Below are 20,816 nucleotides of genomic sequence, written 5' to 3' on the forward strand. Positions count from 1 at the left end.
GAAAAAGCCGTCACGCTGTAAAACTTGACAGCGCCGTCACATGTGAGGACTGTCCGACTTGGGTTCTGACATGAAGAACAAACACAACCAAAACAATCCCCTTGCCTCAGGACCTCTGCTGGAAGTACTCTGGAAGAACGTCAGCTCTCGTCAGGCTGACCAAACAAGACCCCGTACTTCAATGGTATTTTAGAAAAACATCTTCCAAATAAGAAACATGTTTCGAATATCTTCAAAAGACTTACGATTTTATATATATATATAAATACAGAATATATTGTACATAGAAGGAAAATGGGAACTAGAACTGAACACTATTGTAGAATCTCTCTGTACAACACGTCATAAGGGACTCGACAGCCGAATGTGGAAATTCACTGGAAATTAAAAACCAGATACTTCAATTCTCCTCTGGCTATCCAACACTTCAGAATCAGAAAAAACTTTATTGCCAGGTCAGACATAAATCAGACGAGAGAACGCCGAGACTCCGGTTTACACCGATGGCACCATAAATACGGACGCCATTTGTGGCAACACCTTCATTACAATGTTGGTGGAGTAAATGACGGAAGACTGGAGACCTGCCACGTGTTTCCTGGGATTTTTCCTTAATCCAAGATTACTGCAAACATGTAAAAGTAGAAACCGAAGAGACTTTACAAACCTTGACCTGCACGGTTTTGTATGACGAGTCCAGAACAAATAGATATCTCAAAGATGCTCTTATTGATTGCCAAAATAATGATTACACAGATTTGAAAAAGGAAGTGGCCCCCGACCAAGACGCCCTGGATCCGTAAACCTAAGCAGGTCCACATTGTGAGCCTGCAGCTGAGGATGGACTTGTGTTACCATGGAGATTAAATACATTGTCAGTGGCGACGTCTTGTAAGACGCTTCGTCTACAAACCTTGATTCATTTTCATTGGGTACACGGGTGTATAAATGTTCTAATGTGCTGCCAAGGAGTTTCCTTTGTTGCGTACTTGAAGAAAAACACCTGAAATAAAATGAAAAAAAAAACAACCATACAGGACCCCAGAAATAATAAACATTACAGTAGATATGATGTCCTCTGAGACCTGAAGGACGACTTGGCTCTGAAAAGCAACATTAACCACTAGAGCTACATTGAGCTTCACGTACTGAACATTCATGGTTCAGGTTATGACTCTGAAATCACCCGCTGGTGCAACTGGAAGCCCTGACCTGTGGTCTGTGAGAGAACAGTATGCTCTTAACAGGATCCTACAGAAGAGTATTAGGGCCAGGCAGGAGAAAAATAAAAATAATATTTTAGAGGAGGAAGATTTTTTTTTCATTATGCACAAAAAGTCGAAATGTCGAGAAAAAAGTTGAAATGTCCAGATTAATGCTGAAGTACAATTTCGAGAAAAAAGTCGAAATGTTGAGAAAAAAGTCAAAATTTCATGAATAAAGTTGAAATGTTGAGAAAAAAGGCGAAATTTCAACTTTATTCTTAAAATTGTATTTCAACATTAATCTCAACATTGACTTTTTTCTCGAAGTGCACAATAAAAAAAAATCTTCCCCTCTCAAATATTTTTTCTCCTGCATGGCCCTAATACTCTTCCGTAGGGTCCTCAGTAGTTGCATGGTTCATTTTGAGGTTCCAAAGCTCGGAGCTGCCCAGCTCAACGCCGTGCGCGGTGCGTTGACGGTGGACGGCGGCGTTGATGCGTGCAGGCTCACAGTGAATAAAGTCATCCTGACAAGGATTCAGACACTTCCACTTTATTTCCCAAGGACGGTGAACCGGATTCCTCTGTCGCTACTTTATTGATCTCATGAATGACAAAGTCCAACAGCACTTTAAAGCTCATAATATATAAAACAATAATTTATTATTTCTTTCATTTTACAAGACTCAAATTGTGTGGCTAACTAAAGATTTGTTACGCTGTTATTTTGTCCAATACATGAAGTCCTATGAAAGCAAAAGCAACTATATGCGTGCTGGAACATTTCTTTTTTTTAAACAATGAGAGGAACATCTTTCTCTAAATGTACGTGCATATAAAAGAATATTACGTTACGATGTTCTTCACACCGTGCAACAGATGGAAATCACTCGCGGTATGTAACTTTGGGAAATCAGCAACAACTGAATGAAATTAAAAGAAACAAAAAAGCAGATTTTTACAAACGTGGTTTCCAATCGACAAATGTTTTTCTGAATGGAGTTTAGTGGAAAATGGCATTTAAAAAACAAGACTTTATGTGTAATGGTAGAATACTGACAGGATAACAGAGACAGGCGACGTAGATAACGTCCACGCTGGCTGGTAAAGTCGGGCACGCGCTCTTCAGACTCTCAAAACCTTCCACAAAAGTCAAATGTTCTGTTTTGTCTCCAAAAATACTCAAAAGGGTATAAGTACAAAGGTAGAAAAGGATACAGAAAAATGTCTCCAAAACCATCATCATTCCAGCAGCCGAGTCCCGTTCAGTCTAGTCCAACCGTCCTCTCCGGACGTCCTCCCCGCAGAGGTGGAAAAAACTTCTCTTATTAGCTATTTACACGCCGTTGCCGCCTTGAAAGAGGCGGGAACTTGTCTCGTGTCCAGTCCGGTCTGCCGCAGGGCCGCTCAGACTGTGGTGACAGACAGGAGGGAGTTGTAAACCCGCGTGCCGTCCGGGGACTTGGTGCCGTGGGTTAGCAGTTCCTGGATCGTCATCCAGTTGTCAAATATTTTCTTGTTCCTTTTTTTCATCATTTTCTTGTGGCTGAGTTCGATGATGTTGGGCTCCTTTCTGTCCTCGGGGCTGACGTCCTTTAGACAGTCGGCCCGGCTCTGCTTCATGAACTCGCGGCGCTGCCTCTGCTCTTTGGCGCGCACCGCGTGCTGCTTCCTCTCCTCCTTGCTCCAGTAGCGGCCCATCTTCAGCTCGCTGATGGCGTCGTCGTCCGTGGTCATGCCGCAGCGCTCCTCGTGGATGCGGAGGGCGCGCTCCCGCAGCAGCTTGTCGCGGACGGGCCGCTTGGTGATGTAGCGCGAGCCGTCGCTGCGGATCTTCACCTTCCACTCCATCTTGGGGTCCAGGTCGTCGGGGCCGATGGGGTCCCGGCACATGCTGACCAGGCTCATCTGGCTCTGGGCGTACTCCACCGCCGACTTCTGCTGGATCAGCTGCATGTAGCTCTGGTAGTGCTGCGCATGCGCCGGGATGTGAGCGTGCTTGTACGGGGAGTGGGGCTGGGAGCAGGTCCGGCCGCCCTTGCTGGACTCTTTCCTCTCCTTGCTCTCGGCCTGCAGCGCTGCGTCTGGATCCTTGGAGGAGCCTCTGCTCCGGCCGGGGCTGCAGGCCTCCGGGACGGGGGACAGGAGGGACTTGAGCATCCTGCTGCCGCCGGAGCCGCCGGAGCCGGAGCCGGACGGGCCGGCCGTGTCCGGGTTCTCCGCCGCCCGGCGGAGCGAGTTATCCGGAGACAGTTCTAGGGTGAGCGGGGTGCTGCGGCAGCTCTCCCCGGTGTTGTAGGCGCTGGAGCTGTCCTTGTCGGACTTCTCCGGCAGCTCCGTGATGTCCGACAGCTCGTGGCGACGAGCGTCGATGCTCGTGTTGTAGTTGCGGAAGCCGCTGTTGTGCAGCATCCACGACTCGCGGCACTGCTCCTTCAGCTGCTGCATCTTGTGAGCGCGGACGATGTTCAGGCACTCCAGCTCGATGCTGCGCAGCTCCTCGTTGAGCAGCTCCAGCTCCCGGTCCACGCCCTCCTGGTCCGGGCCTCCCGCGCCGGCCGCCTGGCTGTAGAGCACCTGCGCGCTGCTGCCGCTCCTCATCTGGCACTTGAGCTCCAGCAGCTCCCGGAAGCGCTCGCACTCGTCCGCCGGGATGCCCAGGAAGTCGGCGTCGGTGTAGTCGGCGGAGATGAAGGACTCGCCGCTGAAGGGCAGGTCGGTGCTGCCGAGGGTGTCCTGGCTGTAGGTCAGCTTCCTGCAGCTGCCCAGCGTGTTGGAGGCCGTGGTGGTCTGGTCGTCGCCCAGGTTCTCCTGCTCCGAGCTCTCGTCGTTGCGGGTGCTCTCGTCCGTGCGGCCCACTCCGCTGTCCTTCTCGTGGTGGTTGGACAGCAGGGTGGCCGTGTCGGTGGTGCCGCCGTCCTCCTCGTGCTTCTTCTGGAAAAAACAAAGAGCAGGGTGAGGATTTGATCCAGCAGATATCAGAGCTGAAGGATTCCCTTTGTCAAAACGGCAACTTTATAGACACAAGGCAAGGCGAGTGTCACGGTTTGGTACTTCCTGTTTTATTTTCAAGCCCGTGTCTTTTTGTTTCAGTTCTGGTTTGACTTTCTTTTTTCCCATCTGCCCTGATTGTCTCCTGTGTCTTGTTAACCCTTGTGTATATCTGGTCTTGTCTTTCCCCCGCTCCCTGCTGGTCAGTACTGTTTTGTTCCTCCATGTGCCATGTCACATTTTTGTACTTTTTTGGTCATGTTTAAGCTCTGGTTTTTTCTAGTTTTTGATTCTTGTTGAAGCTCTGGTTTTTGTATCCTGCTTAGCAGTGTTTTGGTTTTGTTTTAGTTAATAAATCATCATTTTTGGAACTCCTGCATCTGGGTCCTACTCCAACCGTACCCTGACAGCAAATTTATTTTTATAGCACAATTCAACACAAGGTAATTCAAAGTGCTTTACATCAACATTAAAAGCGGCAAGACACAATTAAACAGTAAATAACAAATAAAATGATAAGAAAAGAGATAAAATAATACAAAGCATAAGTTGTTAAAAAGTAAGGGCAGTAGAGTACAGCAGGATAGTTTAATTAAAGATTAGCTTGAGTAAACAGTGATGTTTTTATCCTGATTTAAAGGATCTACAGTTGGAGCAGACCTCAGGTCTACAGGAAGTTTGTTCCACCGGTGAGGAGCAGAATAAATGAATGCTGCCTCACCTTGCTTGGTTCTGGTTCTTGGGAACCACAACAAACCAGATCCAGATGAACCTCAGGGGTCTGGGAGCTTCATAGAAACTAACAGATCAACCATGTATTTTGGTCCAAGACCATTCAGGTCTTTGTAGACCAGCAGGAAGATTTTAAACTCTATCCTTTGACTCCAGTGTAGTGATTTCATGACCGGTGTAATGTAGTCCAGCACAGAAGCACCAACCCCCACACTAACAACATCATGCTTCTGTCAACGGGGCGTGGCTTCTTCTGCAGGAGCCCTCCACTTCACTTACAGTGGTCTGTGAATATAACTGCCCGTTCTAACAAGGACTGCATCCATCAATCTGAATCTGTGTGCGTGCATGCGTACGTGCGTGCGTGCATGCGTACCTGCTGCAGCATGCTGGCCGTGAACTGCATGGCCTGGTGGTGCTGCTGCTCCAGCATGTCCATGTGAAGGTCATCCAGGAAGTCGTTCCTGTCATCATCCATCCAGCCCTCGTCTAGCTGAGAAGCAGCGGAGGGAAGAGATGCCTCATTAGATGGAAATATTCAACGTTGCATTTATTCTTGAAAGAAAAGTCAACTAAAAATAAATACAAAACACAAACCAGGCAAGACTTTTTACTTCAAACATGTATGCATGAAAATAAACCACCTGGAGGGGCCATGAACGTTGTCATGAACCTTTACCAGATGCACACACAAACTAACATGCAGGCTACCTGGATTTCTGGCCTGGCCACCAGCAGAGAGATGTTTTGGTTGCTCTCACTGGTCAGCAGCGCCACGGCATCTTCCCGGTTTTGGATCTCGATGCCGTTTATCTGGACAGACACAAAACAGGCTGGATTTTAATAAGTTCATCAACCAAACCAGCAAATAAAGCTTAGACACGCTAAAACAGCATTATGCATCATACCTGTATGATTTTGTCTCCCTCTCTGATTCGGCCGTCCCTGGCAGCGATGCTGTTTGGGTCGATCTAACGTGGGGAGAGTTGACATTTGTGAGTCCCAGTGAACATCACCACAGCCGACACGCCAATCCATCACCGCTCACTTATTGTTGTAACGCAACTCCTACCTCGCTAATGTAAATCCCAGCTTCATCCTCATCATCAGTCCTGTAACAGATGGTCAGGCCCAGTTTGTCTTGGATGTTGGCACGATACAGATCCACCTCCTGGCGACACACAAATTACCCCTGAATTAGATCTTTTTTCCTAGACGGAGCATCAAATATATATATATATATATATATATATATATATATATATATATATATATATATATATATATACACAGTATATATATATATATATACACACACACACAAAAAGTGCAAAAGCGTTTGGCCCTCTGTCACTTTTTCACACAGGGCCATGTAGGTTTGGATTTTTCTTTCCCCTTAATAATACAAACCTTCATTTACAAACTGCATTTTTGTGTTTACTTGTGTTATCTTTTTCAAATATTTAAATTTGTTTGATAATCTGAAACATTTGCAAAAAAATAAGAAAATCAGGAAGGGGGCAAACACTTTTTCACACAACTGTATATATACAAACACATCTGTATAGATGTGTTTTTGGACAAACTGAGTGTATTGACCACAAACGAGATCGGAGTCGGGCAAAAACAATCCATCAATCACTGTAATGAACCTTTCAGGTGGACGCGCGGAGGACATTGGCTTTTTTTCGAGACCCACTGACAGAATGAGAAATGAAGCAGTGGACCGCAGGCAGGCGGAGCGCTGCTTTTCACCTGTCGACAGCCGTAATCGCACAGATACAGATAAAAGTTAGGAGCAAGGCCGTCTCTGAGGGCAGAGGACAGCCTGTGCAGGGGTCACTCCACCGCCTGGCCCAGTGGCTAAGAGCCAGATGAGACAAATGAGAAAATCCAAGGCTTTGACTGTAAAAAAAAGCACGGCTCAAAACTGAGTCTCAAAAACTCAATCTAAACATGCGTTTCAGGGAGAGTAGCAACTGAGATGAAGGCCCCTTTTAAACGTAGCAAAAACTGTGGTGTTTTCATGCATTTTGGCCGAAAACGAAGCTCAAGGTCACCAAAAATGATAATTTCTGAAAACTATGGCAAAAGTGGAGATTTGCAAAAACTCTGTCTTCACGTTTGCTTGTAAACAGAGGGAAACTGACATTTAGGCTTCAGAACGTCACATTATGCGACAGAAATGTCACCAGTGTCATGTGTGCGACCTGTGTTTACAATTCGTTTGTCCACTGTGATCATGATGGATGCTGTTAAAGTAGTGCTGGTTTTTACGTTTGTGCAAACACTTTTCGTCTCTTTGCATTTGCATTCACAACTGCTGTATTATGTCGAGGAGCAGAGGAGAAGGACTGCTCGGAGGTCTGCAATTTTACATCAACTTTATCTCCAACCTAGACAAAGGGTTGCCTGGCAACGGCGTCGTTTTTGGACCCGACCAGGGCAAACAGCTCGCTGGTGGGAAAACTTCAAAAACGAAGTAGTTGTCCCGGAGGAATGGCGTGAGAACTTCAGAATGTCGCGGTCATCGCTACTGTCCCTTTCGGAGTTACTGCGCCCCCACATAGAAGGTCAGACGACTGTCATGCGGCCCCCGGTCAGTGTAATGAAAAAAGGTAGCCTGCACCCTCTACTATTTAGCTGGACGAGGGTAGACTGCGCAAGACTGCAAACGCATTTGGTCTATCTAGATCGGCGGTCGGCAACCCGTGGCTCTAGAGCCGCCGTAGTGGCTCCCTGGAGCATTTTCAAATATGTTTGACCTTTTTTTTCCTTTTTTTCTTCCTTTTTTCCTTTTCTTTCCTTTTTTTCTTCTTCTTTTTCTCTTTTTCTTTTTTCTTCTTTTTTATTTTTTTGCCTCTTTTTTTATTCCTTTTTAATCTCGACAATTCAACTTTTTTCTCGACATTTCGACTTTTTTCTCGACATTTCGACTTTTTTCTCGATATTTCGACTTTTTTCTCGAGATTGTACTTCAACATTAATCTCGTCATTGTGACTTTTTTCTCAAAATTTTGACTTTTTTCTCGACATTTCGACTTTTTTCTCAACATTTCGACTTTTTTCTCTCAACATTTCGACTTTTTTCTCAACATTTCGACTTTTTTCTCTCAACATTTCAACTTTTTTCTCGACATTTTGACTTTTTTCTCTTTAAGTGCATAATGAAAAAAAAAATCTTCCCCCAGTTATAACTAATATAGATACATGCAGCATGTGTTGCCTTCATTTTAAAGGCTGGTTCCGCGTTACACCAACGCAGAGCCTACGGCGTAGGCTCTGCATCGATTTAACGCAGAACCATAATTCAGGCTTAAGGCTTATACAAGACTTTTCATTTTTTGCGGCTCCAGACATATTTGTTTTTTGTGTTTTTGTTCCAATATGGCTCTTTCGACATTTTGGGTTTCCGACCCCTGATCTAGATCGCCTGTAGGTTTGGCATGCTCATAGCCCACTTAACAGCATATTTATGCGGGTTGGTGTAAATGAAGAGATTTTGAAAACGATCTAATGTAAACAATGCTATTTTTCAAAACGTAAAGGGGGAAATATCAGTTTTTTTAAACACCCGGCTGTGTGTAAACATAACCTCAAGCCACGAGCCCCAACACAGCACCATGGAGTCAGTATTTGGACACTGTCCTCTACGTCGGGGTCTCTGATCAACGTCTCTGAGGTCACTCTGTGTGGCCACGTCTGTCATGAAGTACCCGGAGCCTCACCCCGGCTCTCAGAGTCATTGTTCCTCCGTGGAAATCAGTCACATCAAACAGTAGGTGGCGGAGGTTTAATGGAGGGCGTTGGGGTTGGTGGAGGTCACCGATGGTGAGCAACAGCAGCTTGATCATGCTCCCATCCAGCCATTATTAGCATCATCAGATCCATCACTGCAGCCCTATTATCTGTGCCATCTAATTATCCGCCGGGCCTCATCTCCACAGTGAAAGAGCAGCGGAAGACTTATTACACCCTGCCACTAATAAGTAATGATGTCACTGCTGGGCATCTGCTGGAACAAACCGCTAACTCTGTTCCTCTCTAGCTTACATGTCACTTTCTGCAGGGCGAGTGCTCCATCAATAACAAGGACTTGTGGGCGCTAGGAGGACCGTTGAAGTGGAGACACTGAGACCATCTCCGGCCTGCTCGCGGAGCAATAATCCACTTTGGTCCAAATGCGTCTTTACTGGGAAGACAGTACATAAGTGAGGACAGAGGGGTTGTTTTTACCTCATATTCCAGCTCGTCACGCTCAATGTCCTGCTGAATGCCCTCCAGGAAGTCATTGGGGTCAAAGTACGCATGCTGAGGAGGATGCCTGAAAAAGAGAGACGGAGTAAGTTAACTGGGGATGAGTGAAATGAAAATGAAAACAATCCCACGCCACAGAGGAGACGAGCACAGCAACAAGTGTAATTCTACCCCGGAGTTGGAAAAGGATGTGAGACAGAAATCACTCTTCAAGCAGACATGCAGAAACTCCACCCAGAGCCAGGCACGAATGAGCAAGTGTTATCAGTTTAACTTGGAAATCAATGAAAGAAATCACTGTTGTTGAAAAATGCCCCACTCTCTCCAAGCTAAGCACGCACTAAAGAGTCCCATCTTGGGAACATGCTGCTCGTAATGAACAGCAGCATCATTTCGCCCCGGAGGAGCCGTCGTCTCCAGAGAGTGACGGGGACATCGCATTGGTCCCGTGTGATCACGGGTGTGTTTACTCCAGAAACTGATAAGGTGTCTTTCTCTTAATTAGCTGTTGAGGTTAAGAGTTTGAATACGTCTGTAACTGCAACAGTGCTGAGCTCCAGCACCAACGTTTCCAGGCATCTCTCAGGGCGGGATTCTTAAAATGAGGTTATTAATCCTTCCACTTACGCAAGTAAACATTCTTACCAAGTATTTAGCAAGTCTACATGTTGAGCTGAACTGCTCTGGAAGAGTGTTATTCTGGATAAACCACATGTTGCTTCACAAAGATTTAAAATTATGAAATGTTTGTTTTTTCTCTTACAGATTTCAAAGGCTTGTGTGCCCATTGTGCATTTCCCTTTGTTTTTCTCTTTTCAGACTAGCAGCGGATATTATATATATATATATATATATATATATATATATATATATATATATATATATATATATATATATATATATATATATATATATATATATATATATATATATAATAAAATAAATATATAATAAAATATATGATATATATCATACAGGACTGTCTCAGAAAATTAGAATATTGTGATAAAGTTCTTTATTTTCTGTAATGCAATTAAAAAAACTAAAATGTCATACATTCTGGATTCATTACAAATCAACTGAAATATTGCAAGCCTTTTATTATTTTAATATTACTGATTATGGTTTACAGTTCAAGATTAAGATTCCCAGAATATTCAAATTTTTTGAGATAGGATATTTCAGTTTTCTAAAGCTGTAAGCCATGATCAGCAATATTAAAATAATAAAAGGCTTGTAATATTTCAGTTGATTTGTAATGAATCCAGAATGTATGACATTTTTGTTTTTGTAATTGCATTACAGAAAATCACAATATTCTAATTTTCTGAGACAGTCCTGTCAGGCCTTAGGTTTTTACCAACTTGGTATTAACGATTAATTTAAATGCAGATAAAGAAATCATGAAATGTGTCCCAGGAGGACTACTTTATTTTGTGATGATTCTTTTAGTCCCTGGTTTGCTGAGGTGGTACTCACTCCTCCGGCAGCAGATACTCGTCCAGCTCCGTCATGGGGGGTGAGGGAGGCAGCTTGGTGAGGGCCACTATATGCTGGAGGGTGATGTCAGTCTGGGTGCCCATGTCCGAGACCTGAGTGTCGGCTGCAGGGCCGGCCAGTTTGGGGTAAGGGGCCCGGCGCAGAACCTGGACCATGATGGGCTCCTTGGCGGTGCGAAACGCCTCCACTGCCTGATCATGGGTGGCCTTGGAGAGATCCTTACCGTTGACCTGGGGGAAAGAGCAGGGAACATTTGTTTTTATGCCTGAAAAAATAAAAAAAAGGAGACTTTTTTGCCCCATCCACTGTAGTTTCATCTCTGCGAGGAGGACAGTCATCATGCCTGACTGATGTAATCATCGCCTCTGACTATGATGCTCTCACGTGAATCACCACGCCAACACAAATGCAGTTGGGATGCAGTTGCGATGCTGTGTTTAGCTCATCACTGCCTTCAGCTTGTTTTATAAGGTCGTAAGTGAAACCACGTAAAATAAGACCTTAATCAGGAAAAGTAAGGTCCTGTTTTTAATCAAAGTCACGACCTCCCGACTGAGACATCAGACAGGGTTGTGGGCGCAACGCTGCAATTACAGCAGAATACGTGTAAAATTAAATGATACTGGAACAAAGTGGTGTAAACAAAAGCACATAAATTCATTTAGCAACTTATAAATTAGTTAAAGCCAAAATAAACATCCATCCATCAATCCATCCATCCATCCATCCATCCATCCATCCATCCATCCATCCATCCATCCATCCATCCATCCATCCATCCATCCATCCATCCATCCATCCATCCATCCATCCATCCATCCATCGTCCGCCGCTTATCCGTTCCCGGGTCGCAGGGGCAGCAGCCTCTGCTGAGGCAAAATAAACATATATTTTAAAATGTATTGACTTATTAATGCATCTATTGGGCCATTGATTCATTTTTCTGTATTTATTTTGCATTTAGTCCTCCTCAGACATGTCTTAAGAAAGGATGCTAATTAAGTGCACTAATCCACCTTAAGTCTCTAAATTCCCCACTTTCAAAAAGAAACAGATGAAAGGACTAAAAGTAAATACAGTACATACAACTTAAATCTGAACACAGATTTATTTTGTCCATGATATCAAGGCTGAGAACATCGACCAAGTCGGGAATTCACAAATGTCATCACCTCACTGAAAGTATAAGAGAAAGACGACGAGAAAAAGAGCGAGGACGGACCGCCTCCCCAGGACACCAACAGGGTTCACGCAGGATTGTAGTCCTACTTTCAGTGAAAACCTAAAGTAATTGGCTTGTGAGTCGTGGGTGAGTTACAGCTCTGATACGACCTGAGCTTGCAGCTCTTCCTATTTTACGTCTCTTCCTTCCTCCCTCTCTGAGCAGCTACAATCATCTCCTCAGAACGGAGCTGACCTCTGACAGGGACAGGCCACTGGTGAGCAACAAATCTGCTGAATCCAGTTTCCCTCCTCCTCACATCTAACACACAGACATCAGTCGTGGGTTTTCTGATAAAAGCACGGTTTCGTGGTCCAGGCTGCATCGTTTTAGCTGCAGGTATGGCAGGAGGACCATCATGTCCGTCTCCTACATAACGCACCTCCAGGGAATGGTGCATTATATACAAAACCTGATGGAGACAACCAAGTACAGACTACCAAACAGTACATTTAGAAACCAGAGGAGCTCAGTTTGCGTCTGTGGAGGAAGAAGATGAAAGTGAAAGCAGAAGTCTATGCTACACCACATTGATGCTAATCCCGAGCCCACAAGAAAACTAGATCATGTCAATGGACTTCAATAGTTCTGCACCGACAAAACTATGTTGTTCACTAAACACACATCACTAAATACTTGAGAAAATGCAACTGGAAAAGGAGGAAAAAAAGAATTTAATGACCCCTGAAAGGCAACTCGAACAAGCAAAGCCGTACTTAAGAGAGGGGGTAAATGTTACTGCTTATGTGGAGCATCAGCGCTCCTAAAATCTCCCAAGATCTCACATCTTCCGTGATCTGCATCTCCCTAAGAAAGCCATAAAGTAGCACATCAGCTGGAGAATAAAAGCCCCTTTGTTTTATCTATTTGAACATAAAAAAATAAGCAGAACTAGCCAACAAAGGCTGGTTGTAATCAGTCCCTCAAAAAGCTTAAAAACATTTACAATCGTAAGTGCTCTGTCTAAAAAGGTGTAGCAAGGTCTCCTCCTCCAGTAGCCCTGGTGGTCCTTCCCGACAGAAGCAGCAGTGTGACAAGTACACCAAGTGGCAAGGGAAACGTTTAGTTGGAGGCAGGTATGCTCCTGCCTCCAACTAAATTCAGACCATGGTCAGTGACTTTTATTCTTACCATGCAACATAGATGACAGCATCATCCGCATACATATGAATGCCTACGCTGTCTCAGACTGATCTGCGAGAAGTTAAATTTGGATAATACACCAGATAAGGACCTTGTGATTTACTGTGTCTAACACTAAAGTCTAAAAACACAGCTCCAACACCACTTTAGTCTAAAAGTGCTTTTAATTTCTCGGCCAAGTAGCTGTATCAGCTGAATATTTACATCTAAAAGATGGAAGACAAGCTGCTCCGATATCTATTTGTTTAGCTACTTTTGATGTTATAGGTGGGATGGACATAGGCCTGTAATGACAAATGTCTTTAGTGTTTCCAGATTTAAAAGTGGGTATGATTATTGTTGACTTCCATGTGCTGGGAAGGAGTTGATCCACTTATAGATGGAGGTTGCCAAAGGCTCTTCCAGAGCTTTGAGCGTGAGAGTCCACACCATACACATCTTTTGCTTTTTTCGTAGATTCTGAGATATCTTTTATGTTAAAGGTAGGTAGGTCAGTTTTGACAGGTAGAGGATCATAGTGATCAATGCAGCTGAATTTAGGAGATGGTTGTTTAGCACCTCTACTTTTTCATAGGGCTGTGCGATTAATTGATTTTAAATCTAAATCTCGGATTTATTAATCAAGACGATGTTAAAAAAAGGAAAATCGGAAAATCGATTTTCCTTTTATGCAGCTGGCTGCATTACAGACAGAGCTCGTCTAGTCGTCTTTGTTTGGTCAAGAAAATTGTAAATGTTGTCACTTTACTAAACTCAAGGAGGATTTACAGTATCTTTCAATTGCACTTAATTCCCAATAGGGACATTTGTTAGCTATGTTTCTTTAAAAATAAAGATAAAATATTTGAAACTATTTATTCCATTGTCTTTTGTAGTTTTACCAAAAAAATCGAAATCGAAATCGGGATTTTATTTTTGTCCAAAATCGCCCAGCCCTACTTTTTCACCAGGGTCCCGTGACAGTTTTCCACCAAGTTCTGTGCTGCTTTTCACTGCATGTAGGCTCCAACAGTTCAGCCTGGTTGCCAGGAATCTTGGGGCTTGTTGAATGCAGTGAAGCCAGGACAAAGCCTCGAGCCCCTTTCTTGCATTCTGCCTCAGTGCTCTTAATGGGAGGATGCTCCTCCCTGCTGCAGGAGGGGGGGGCCCTCGGCCTATTCAGTCGGCTCACCTCTGACACAGACCAGTCTTTGGCAGCACACTGGGAAGAAACACACAACACTCCTCCAACACGACACAAAGCTTGACCAACGCTGAGCTCTCTCAGTTATGATGACTTGTGCTGTGGCCTCAGTTGAACTACGACGCAAATAGAACTTGATTTGTGTCAACAAATCAGACATTTGCAGTTTTACAGATCTGAAAAGCTGATATATGATGTAAGAGAGGCATTGGTTCTGCAAACACTGAACACGTGGGCACAATGATGACTGACATACAGACGCTGTTCTGCAAAACTCCTGAGGGATTTACGTTAAATCCATTTTAATGGCACGAGGGCAGTGAGAGCCAATTTAAAGGAACATTATTTTGGTCCAAATCAAACATCCACCGTCTCAGTGTCTGGTGAGGATTTATGCCGCTGTGGCTTTGTAATTCACAGCGCATTTTATTTCATTAAAATTCCTCATTTGAGCTCCACAACAACGGAAAAATTTCCTTCCTTATGATTTGGCTTTTCCAGACCAATTAAGGATTTCAGTACCCAACACCCCGGTGATAGTTATGTGGGCCTTCAGTCTGCTGAGTAATAATTAGGGGCAGCAGGGGTAAGTCTGATGTTGCATCATCTCTGGAAGGCAAATCAAGCAGGACGGAGAAGTTGAGCTGTGGGAGTTCACGTGCACGCCTTCACAAACCTGAGCTCAGATTGCTATCATGCAGCTGAAAGTGCTGCTGCTGAGGTGGCAGCTGGTGCCGCCGCTTCCATTATTAGTTTGGTATTATGTTGGATGGACTGATTCAGCTTCACATTTCAATTTATTCCTTATTTAATCAGCTACTGTCACTGAAATCAAACTTCATTATGTATGAGAATTCTGATACAGAGTCTGACAACCGACAGTGGAGAGCCCTGATCCCTCCCCAGCTCCTGATGCTTCCTGTTTGCACACATTTAACGCTAAAAAACTACTGTATTTTCCGCACTATAAGGCGCACCTAAAAGCCTTTAATTTTCTCAAAAACCGGCAGTGCGCTTTGTAATGCAGTGCGCCTGATCATTACGGTAATTTCTGTTACTGTAGTCAGGGGGATTGTGGGTAATGTAGTTGGTGTCGCTAAAGTAACGGCGCTAAAACCGTCAGGAATCGTCACAGACGTTCAAGACAACAGCAGCGACGCTGACTCGCATAATGGCAACTTTGACGAGACAGAGCAAAGCTGGTTTGTATTTTGTTAATAAAGTTTGACATAGGGTACTTTTCTTTTTTTTTTGCATTCGCTGTAGGATTTTGTAGCATTTCCTGTAGCGCAGCTCCATCAGGTAGATACGTAACTCAACCCCAGCCACTATAGTACGGTATTTTACCATATATTTAGTGCGCCTTATATATGGAAAAAGTTTTTAAATACGTCATTCATTGAAGGTTCATTATAGTGCGGAAAATACGGTACAATAAATGATCTGAAGCAAAAAAAAAGGAAGGAGTTACATGTAAAGAAAAAAAAAACAGTCATTAAATGTAATCTGAGACCAACTTTTACTGGACTCCAGGACTGTTTCTACATGTCTGTGGTACCAAAAACAGCATTCAGCTTCTATTCTTAATGGTTTTTTAATCTCCAGTGGAACATGCAGCTTCAGTATGGTGGAGTTTCACACGTCTCTTACGCTGCAACTGGACAGCTGCTGCTCGAGGGAACTGCAGAAAAACATATGCGCTCAAAGACGGAAGACTCTGAGGGGCACGGTGGCGCAGCAGGTAGTGCAGCCGTCTCACAGCAAGAAGGTCCTGGGTTCGATTCCCGCCGGGGATGCTGTGGGTGCTGAAGTGCGTGTTAGTTCCCCCATGACTTCAGTGCCCACACCCTGGGTGGGGTTGGCGAAAGGATCTTTCTGTGTGGAGTTTGTATGTTCTCCCCGTGTTCCCCTGGGTAGCTAATGGGAGCTACCCTCACAAAAACATGCAGCAGTCCTGGGCTATACTTGCCCCCTCTGGCCAACCGGGGCGCCAGATGGGGTGGGGAGGATCCGGCCGGAATAACGTGATCCTTCCACGCGCTACGTCTGGCCGGAGAAACCCCACCCTGTCTGGTGAAAAGATGCGGCCTGCTCACTCCTCAGGTTAAGGAGGAGACCTGAGCTCAGTGCAGGGCCCTCCCGGGGTTGGTAGAGGATGGCAATGCACAGGACTGTTAGGTAGGAGCACTGGGTGATAAAAAAAAAAAAAAAAAAAAAAAAAAAGACGGAAGACTAATTCACTGCTTGCAGCCGACCAGACGGGCAGAGCTGGACCGGCACGGGCTACACATGCTGGTTTGTTTTGTCGCCTTGGGTCTAGCATTTGTCCATGACCATCCTGTCTTTTTAAAGCCAAAAGTGACCATATTTGACCATATGTGCCCGGCGCCCACCAGCGGTGTGCACTTTCAAGGACCTGAGCGCTTCATGTCCGCTCATCACCTGTTCTGTGGCGTGGACCACTCACCCGGCACTGACATGAGATGCTTCCTTTCATGGAAATTGGTAATCCTTTAATAAAGAAGAGGAGTGCTGTTAGCGAGCCAGCGTCTCACTTCCGTGGGGAGGTGCAGTGAGGTGAACAGTGTGGAAACTGCCAAGAAAATGAAGTCCTGGGAACTTCACATTATAAACCAGCGTCTTAAAAGGAGCTTGAAAGCCTCCTCTTTCTAGCCTGATACACCCCTTAAACAAATTCTACAAAATCTCTATTTAGGACCAGAGAGAAGCACTGACATGATTGAAAGAATGAAGACTTGCAGTGTTACTTCCAGAGGGGGCTGTATGAGGTTCGCGGAGAAGTCTGAATGTAGGTCATTCTGCCTGCAAAGCACGGCTAATCCTTCCTTTATTTCACTCTTAACCATTCTCATAAGAAAGAAACTGCATTCAGTGGCTTCTTTTTGTGCATGGTCACACTTTAGGAGTGTGTCTGAACATGGTGGTGTTCTCACTGACGACACAGAAAACCCTCGGTGGAGTGTGGATGCTGGACAACAGTGAACGGGCTTACGGAGAACTGCAGAACAGAACAGCAAAAGACTTGAGGCTGCCAAACACGGAGAGCCAGAAAAATAAAGCGTGAGATAAAAGCAGAGGACATTGTTTCATCCACAGCCAGACAATAAAGGGCGATGTCAGTTCGAGCATGCTTTGCACTGCAAGGACATGTGACGTAGGATTGCCTGCAGGTTGCAGCACCTGCACACATGCAAGGCAGATATGCTGTCTCTTAATTTTCATCAAGTCTGGTTTTGTTAAAGGAGCATGAGGCAGGATTTATGAAAAAAATTCGTATTCGTTTTACGTTTTCTAGTAATAATGTCAGATGAAGCGTTCCAAACCAAAAAGAATGAGCCCTCTAGCGTATCTCTCCGTTGCCTTGAACAGGCTGTGTGCTGCAAAATGTGCTGCAATTCCAGACCAGAATTTCCCGCGCTGTCCTGCGGATGTGACGTCAAATGACGCTGCATGCGCGTTCTCGGCGGCGCACGAGTAAACATTGGATACGCGTTTGAGTCATGGAGGCAGCTTCAACTTGAATTGGGACTGAAAACAGATGCTGACATGGCTCATTTCCTACTGACCAGGTAAGATAACATTGTAAGTCATATTTAGAGCTTGATTTGAAAATCACATGAGATTACACACGCGCTCCCGTGCCGGCTTCGCTGTTGGCTGCAGGAACCCTGACGGCCGTTGTAGCGCTAATGAGTCTCATTTCTTATTCTTGCCTCATGCTCCTTTAAGTAAGCCCTGATGGGTAGTTACCGTTCAACCTGCAACAGAGGATGTTCACACAGAGCTCTTCGTCTGGAGAGTCAGGAATCTTAGCGAAGAGTCAGGCTAACAGCTAGCAGCTACCCGACGTGGACCAGTGAAGGGTGGAGGAACAACTTAAACCTTGGAAATGTTGGAGCTGTACTTAACTCTCACTTGTACAAACATTTTTGCTTTGTCACTATGCAACCATAGAGTTCCGTCAGTGCACACACATGAACCGCCCCTTGGTAATAAACTCTGCAAAGTGATTAGCTGGAAAAATCAATGAACAATCGTCTAGCATCTTTATTACATAACAAACATTCACCCCTTTGTCACCTTGTTTTGATTACATTGTTACATTGCTTTAATTTATTCTTTTAATTAACATAACTTGGTTAAAAGGATCACAAACATTACCACGAACAGCAGACACACACCACAAAGTAGCCCCGCCTCTTTTTTCAGGCTCTTCCTGGTCACCATGGTTACAATGCTCAAAATATTTAGATATGGAACTAAATGATCGAGTTGTCTTCTTTCAATTAAACCAGCTTATTTCAGAGCAGTTGGGAAGCTCAGTCCAGAGTTAATCAGTCACCCATAAACGCTCTGTGGTGTGTCTGTGTGTGTGTGTGTGTGTGTGTGTGTGTGTGTGTCTGTGTGTGCATCTAAACATAGCCTGCAGTATGTTGGTGTTCCAGTTTGTTGTGTATCGTGTTAAAAAGGCTTTAAAATTTGAGGAAAATGCTCTCCGTTTGAGTTCAAATTGTGCTGCAGAGCTTTAAAAATGAGCAAAGAAACCAGGTTTCCTTTTCTCAGCATTACCAACAATGACCCGCATCTCGTCATTATTTCCACGACACAAACTGCTCAGAAGTCACTGTTATGTCACGACATTATGAAGGTGGCAGGACCAAAGTGCACATCCTTCTCAAAGAGCATCCCTCTCTCCCCTGAGGGCACAGACATCACTGCAAAGGGAAGGTTGCAGTCCTCAAGGAAGCTAAAATAGGCAACTGGATGGAGAGCCGGGGCTGTGACATGCTCCATTAACACTGTAATCTCACACCATTCTCTGTCCAACCCCCCCCAAACAAAGCCCTGTGAAGGCTAGCTGCAGGCTGAGCCCAAACCAAGGCCACGTCTGTTTGTCCAAGTCAGCCATGCAATGCCGACACCTCCACTTAAGAAACAGAGCAGCAGAGAGACGCGGTCCAGGAAAAAGACGGGGTGAACGGGACTGTGGCACCTCCCCACCGGAGCCAAGTCCTATCGTGCAGGAACTGCTTATATAACAGGACGCTAAACCAGAAAAGCAGCTTCCGCTCCTTTTCTGCTCAAAGATCACATTCACAAAGCGAGTTTCATTCAACACAGAACCAATACAAGATTATGAAGGGGCCGGCGATACCAGCCAGTGTTAATCTGGTGGGCTGGTATGTAACTGCTGGTGCATGTGACATCTGAAATCTGCAGAGATGAAAGCATGCCATGTTTGGGGGAAATTAAAAATGATGTCATCAAGTAGTTTGTTCATGTTGTTCATGTAACAGCTTTAAGCACCCGAGCAGAGATGGTGCAGAGTCAAGCGGCAAACTAGTTAGTGTACTGCTACACCTTCTCTGGGGGAATAATTAACCCAATACTCAAAATTCAGCTTCCACCGATCTCTTCACTATTCGCAGTGCAAAACATTTGTTAACGTAGCCTGCTGTGAGAGCAAGCTCCGGGGAGTGGGTCCGACTGCTTTTCTGGGACCTGAACTTTGTGTAATCAGGACATCTGGAGGACCCACTTTTTAAAAGAACAGTTTCTTACAGCGCCGAGCCCTAAAGATGAAAGGAATCGCAGGCTCAGCGTCCCTGCAGAAATGATGCAGCAGTGCGACGACCGACTCAAACGCCTGTAACTGATGCTAACCTTCCTTAAACAGCTGGACTTCCCCTCTGTGCCGTCATCAGACAGAGCTTTTCACTTTGTTAATCCAGGTGTGAGCGTGTGTCTTGTGTGTGCATCACACACCCCCCGGCTGCGTATTCTGCATCCTCAGTTAAAACAGCCACAGGCTTCTACTGCTACAATCCGTTCCATTGGGTCATCGGTCATCTGTACAAGCCAAATGAAAGTGTTAATGAACTCTTGTGTTTTTTACAGTTAGTCTCAATGACAAAGCCTGTTTAGAGAGTCCTCTTTTTAAGAAGTTAAGACACCAGTTCACACCATTTACTCTCAGGAGGTAACGTGCAAAAACTTCCCAAAGGAACTTTGGACACTTGTGTTTGGGACACTTGCGTATTGCGCTCCACAAGTACCTGTTGCCGTTGATCGTAGCATGAATCCACCACCCGCTCCATCTCCTGCCCCCAGCGCTGTAACAACAGGACCACCCCGTAACACCTCCGACTCCTCTTCCCTCCCCTCACCTCGGCTCCAGGAACCGGGGAGACAATACCACCTTTACATTTTCTCAGAAAATTAGAATATTGTGATAAAGTGATAAAGATAAAATCTTTATTTTCTGTAATGCAATTAAAAAAAACAAAAATGCCATACATTCTGGATTCATTACAAATCAACTGAAATATTGCAAGCCTTTTATTATTTTAATATTGCTGATTATGGTTTACAGCTTAAGATTAAGATTCCCAGAATATTTTAATTTTTTGAGATAGGATATTTGAGTTTTCTTAAGCTGTAAGCCATGATCAGCAATATTAAAATAATAAAAGGCTTGCAATATTTCAGTTGATTTGTAATGAATCCAGAATGTACAACACTTTTGTTTTTGTAATTGCATTACAGAAAATCACAATATTCT

General features: G+C 44.6%; 1 protein-coding gene across 2 annotated transcripts in view; it reads right to left on the minus strand.

Annotated features, from left to right (window-relative positions):
- Positions 1 to 1,784: 1,784 nt before the first annotated feature.
- Positions 1,785 to 20,816, minus strand: part of pdzrn3b (PDZ domain containing RING finger 3b) — a 115,645-nt gene continuing 96,613 nt past the window's right edge. Inside the window, exons 4-10 of one of the 2 annotated variants that reach the window (XM_061727936.1) lie at positions 10,665 to 10,915; positions 9,165 to 9,252; positions 6,001 to 6,099; positions 5,837 to 5,899; positions 5,640 to 5,741; positions 5,305 to 5,421; positions 1,785 to 4,136 (exon numbers count right to left, since the gene is read on the minus strand). In XM_061727936.1, the coding sequence (XP_061583920.1) occupies positions 2,613 to 4,136; positions 5,305 to 5,421; positions 5,640 to 5,741; positions 5,837 to 5,899; positions 6,001 to 6,099; positions 9,165 to 9,252; positions 10,665 to 10,915 (2,244 nt within the window). In that variant the 3' untranslated portion in view covers positions 1,785 to 2,612. Of the gene's footprint in view, positions 4,140 to 5,304; positions 5,422 to 5,639; positions 5,742 to 5,836; positions 5,900 to 6,000; positions 6,100 to 9,164; positions 9,253 to 10,664; positions 10,916 to 20,816 lie in introns of both variants that reach the window. The other variant, XM_061727935.1, reaches the window with a different exon arrangement.

Source organism: Cololabis saira, chromosome 8, assembly GCF_033807715.1.
Source record: "Cololabis saira isolate AMF1-May2022 chromosome 8, fColSai1.1, whole genome shotgun sequence".
NCBI classification, from domain to species: Eukaryota; Metazoa; Chordata; class Actinopteri; order Beloniformes; family Belonidae; genus Cololabis; species Cololabis saira.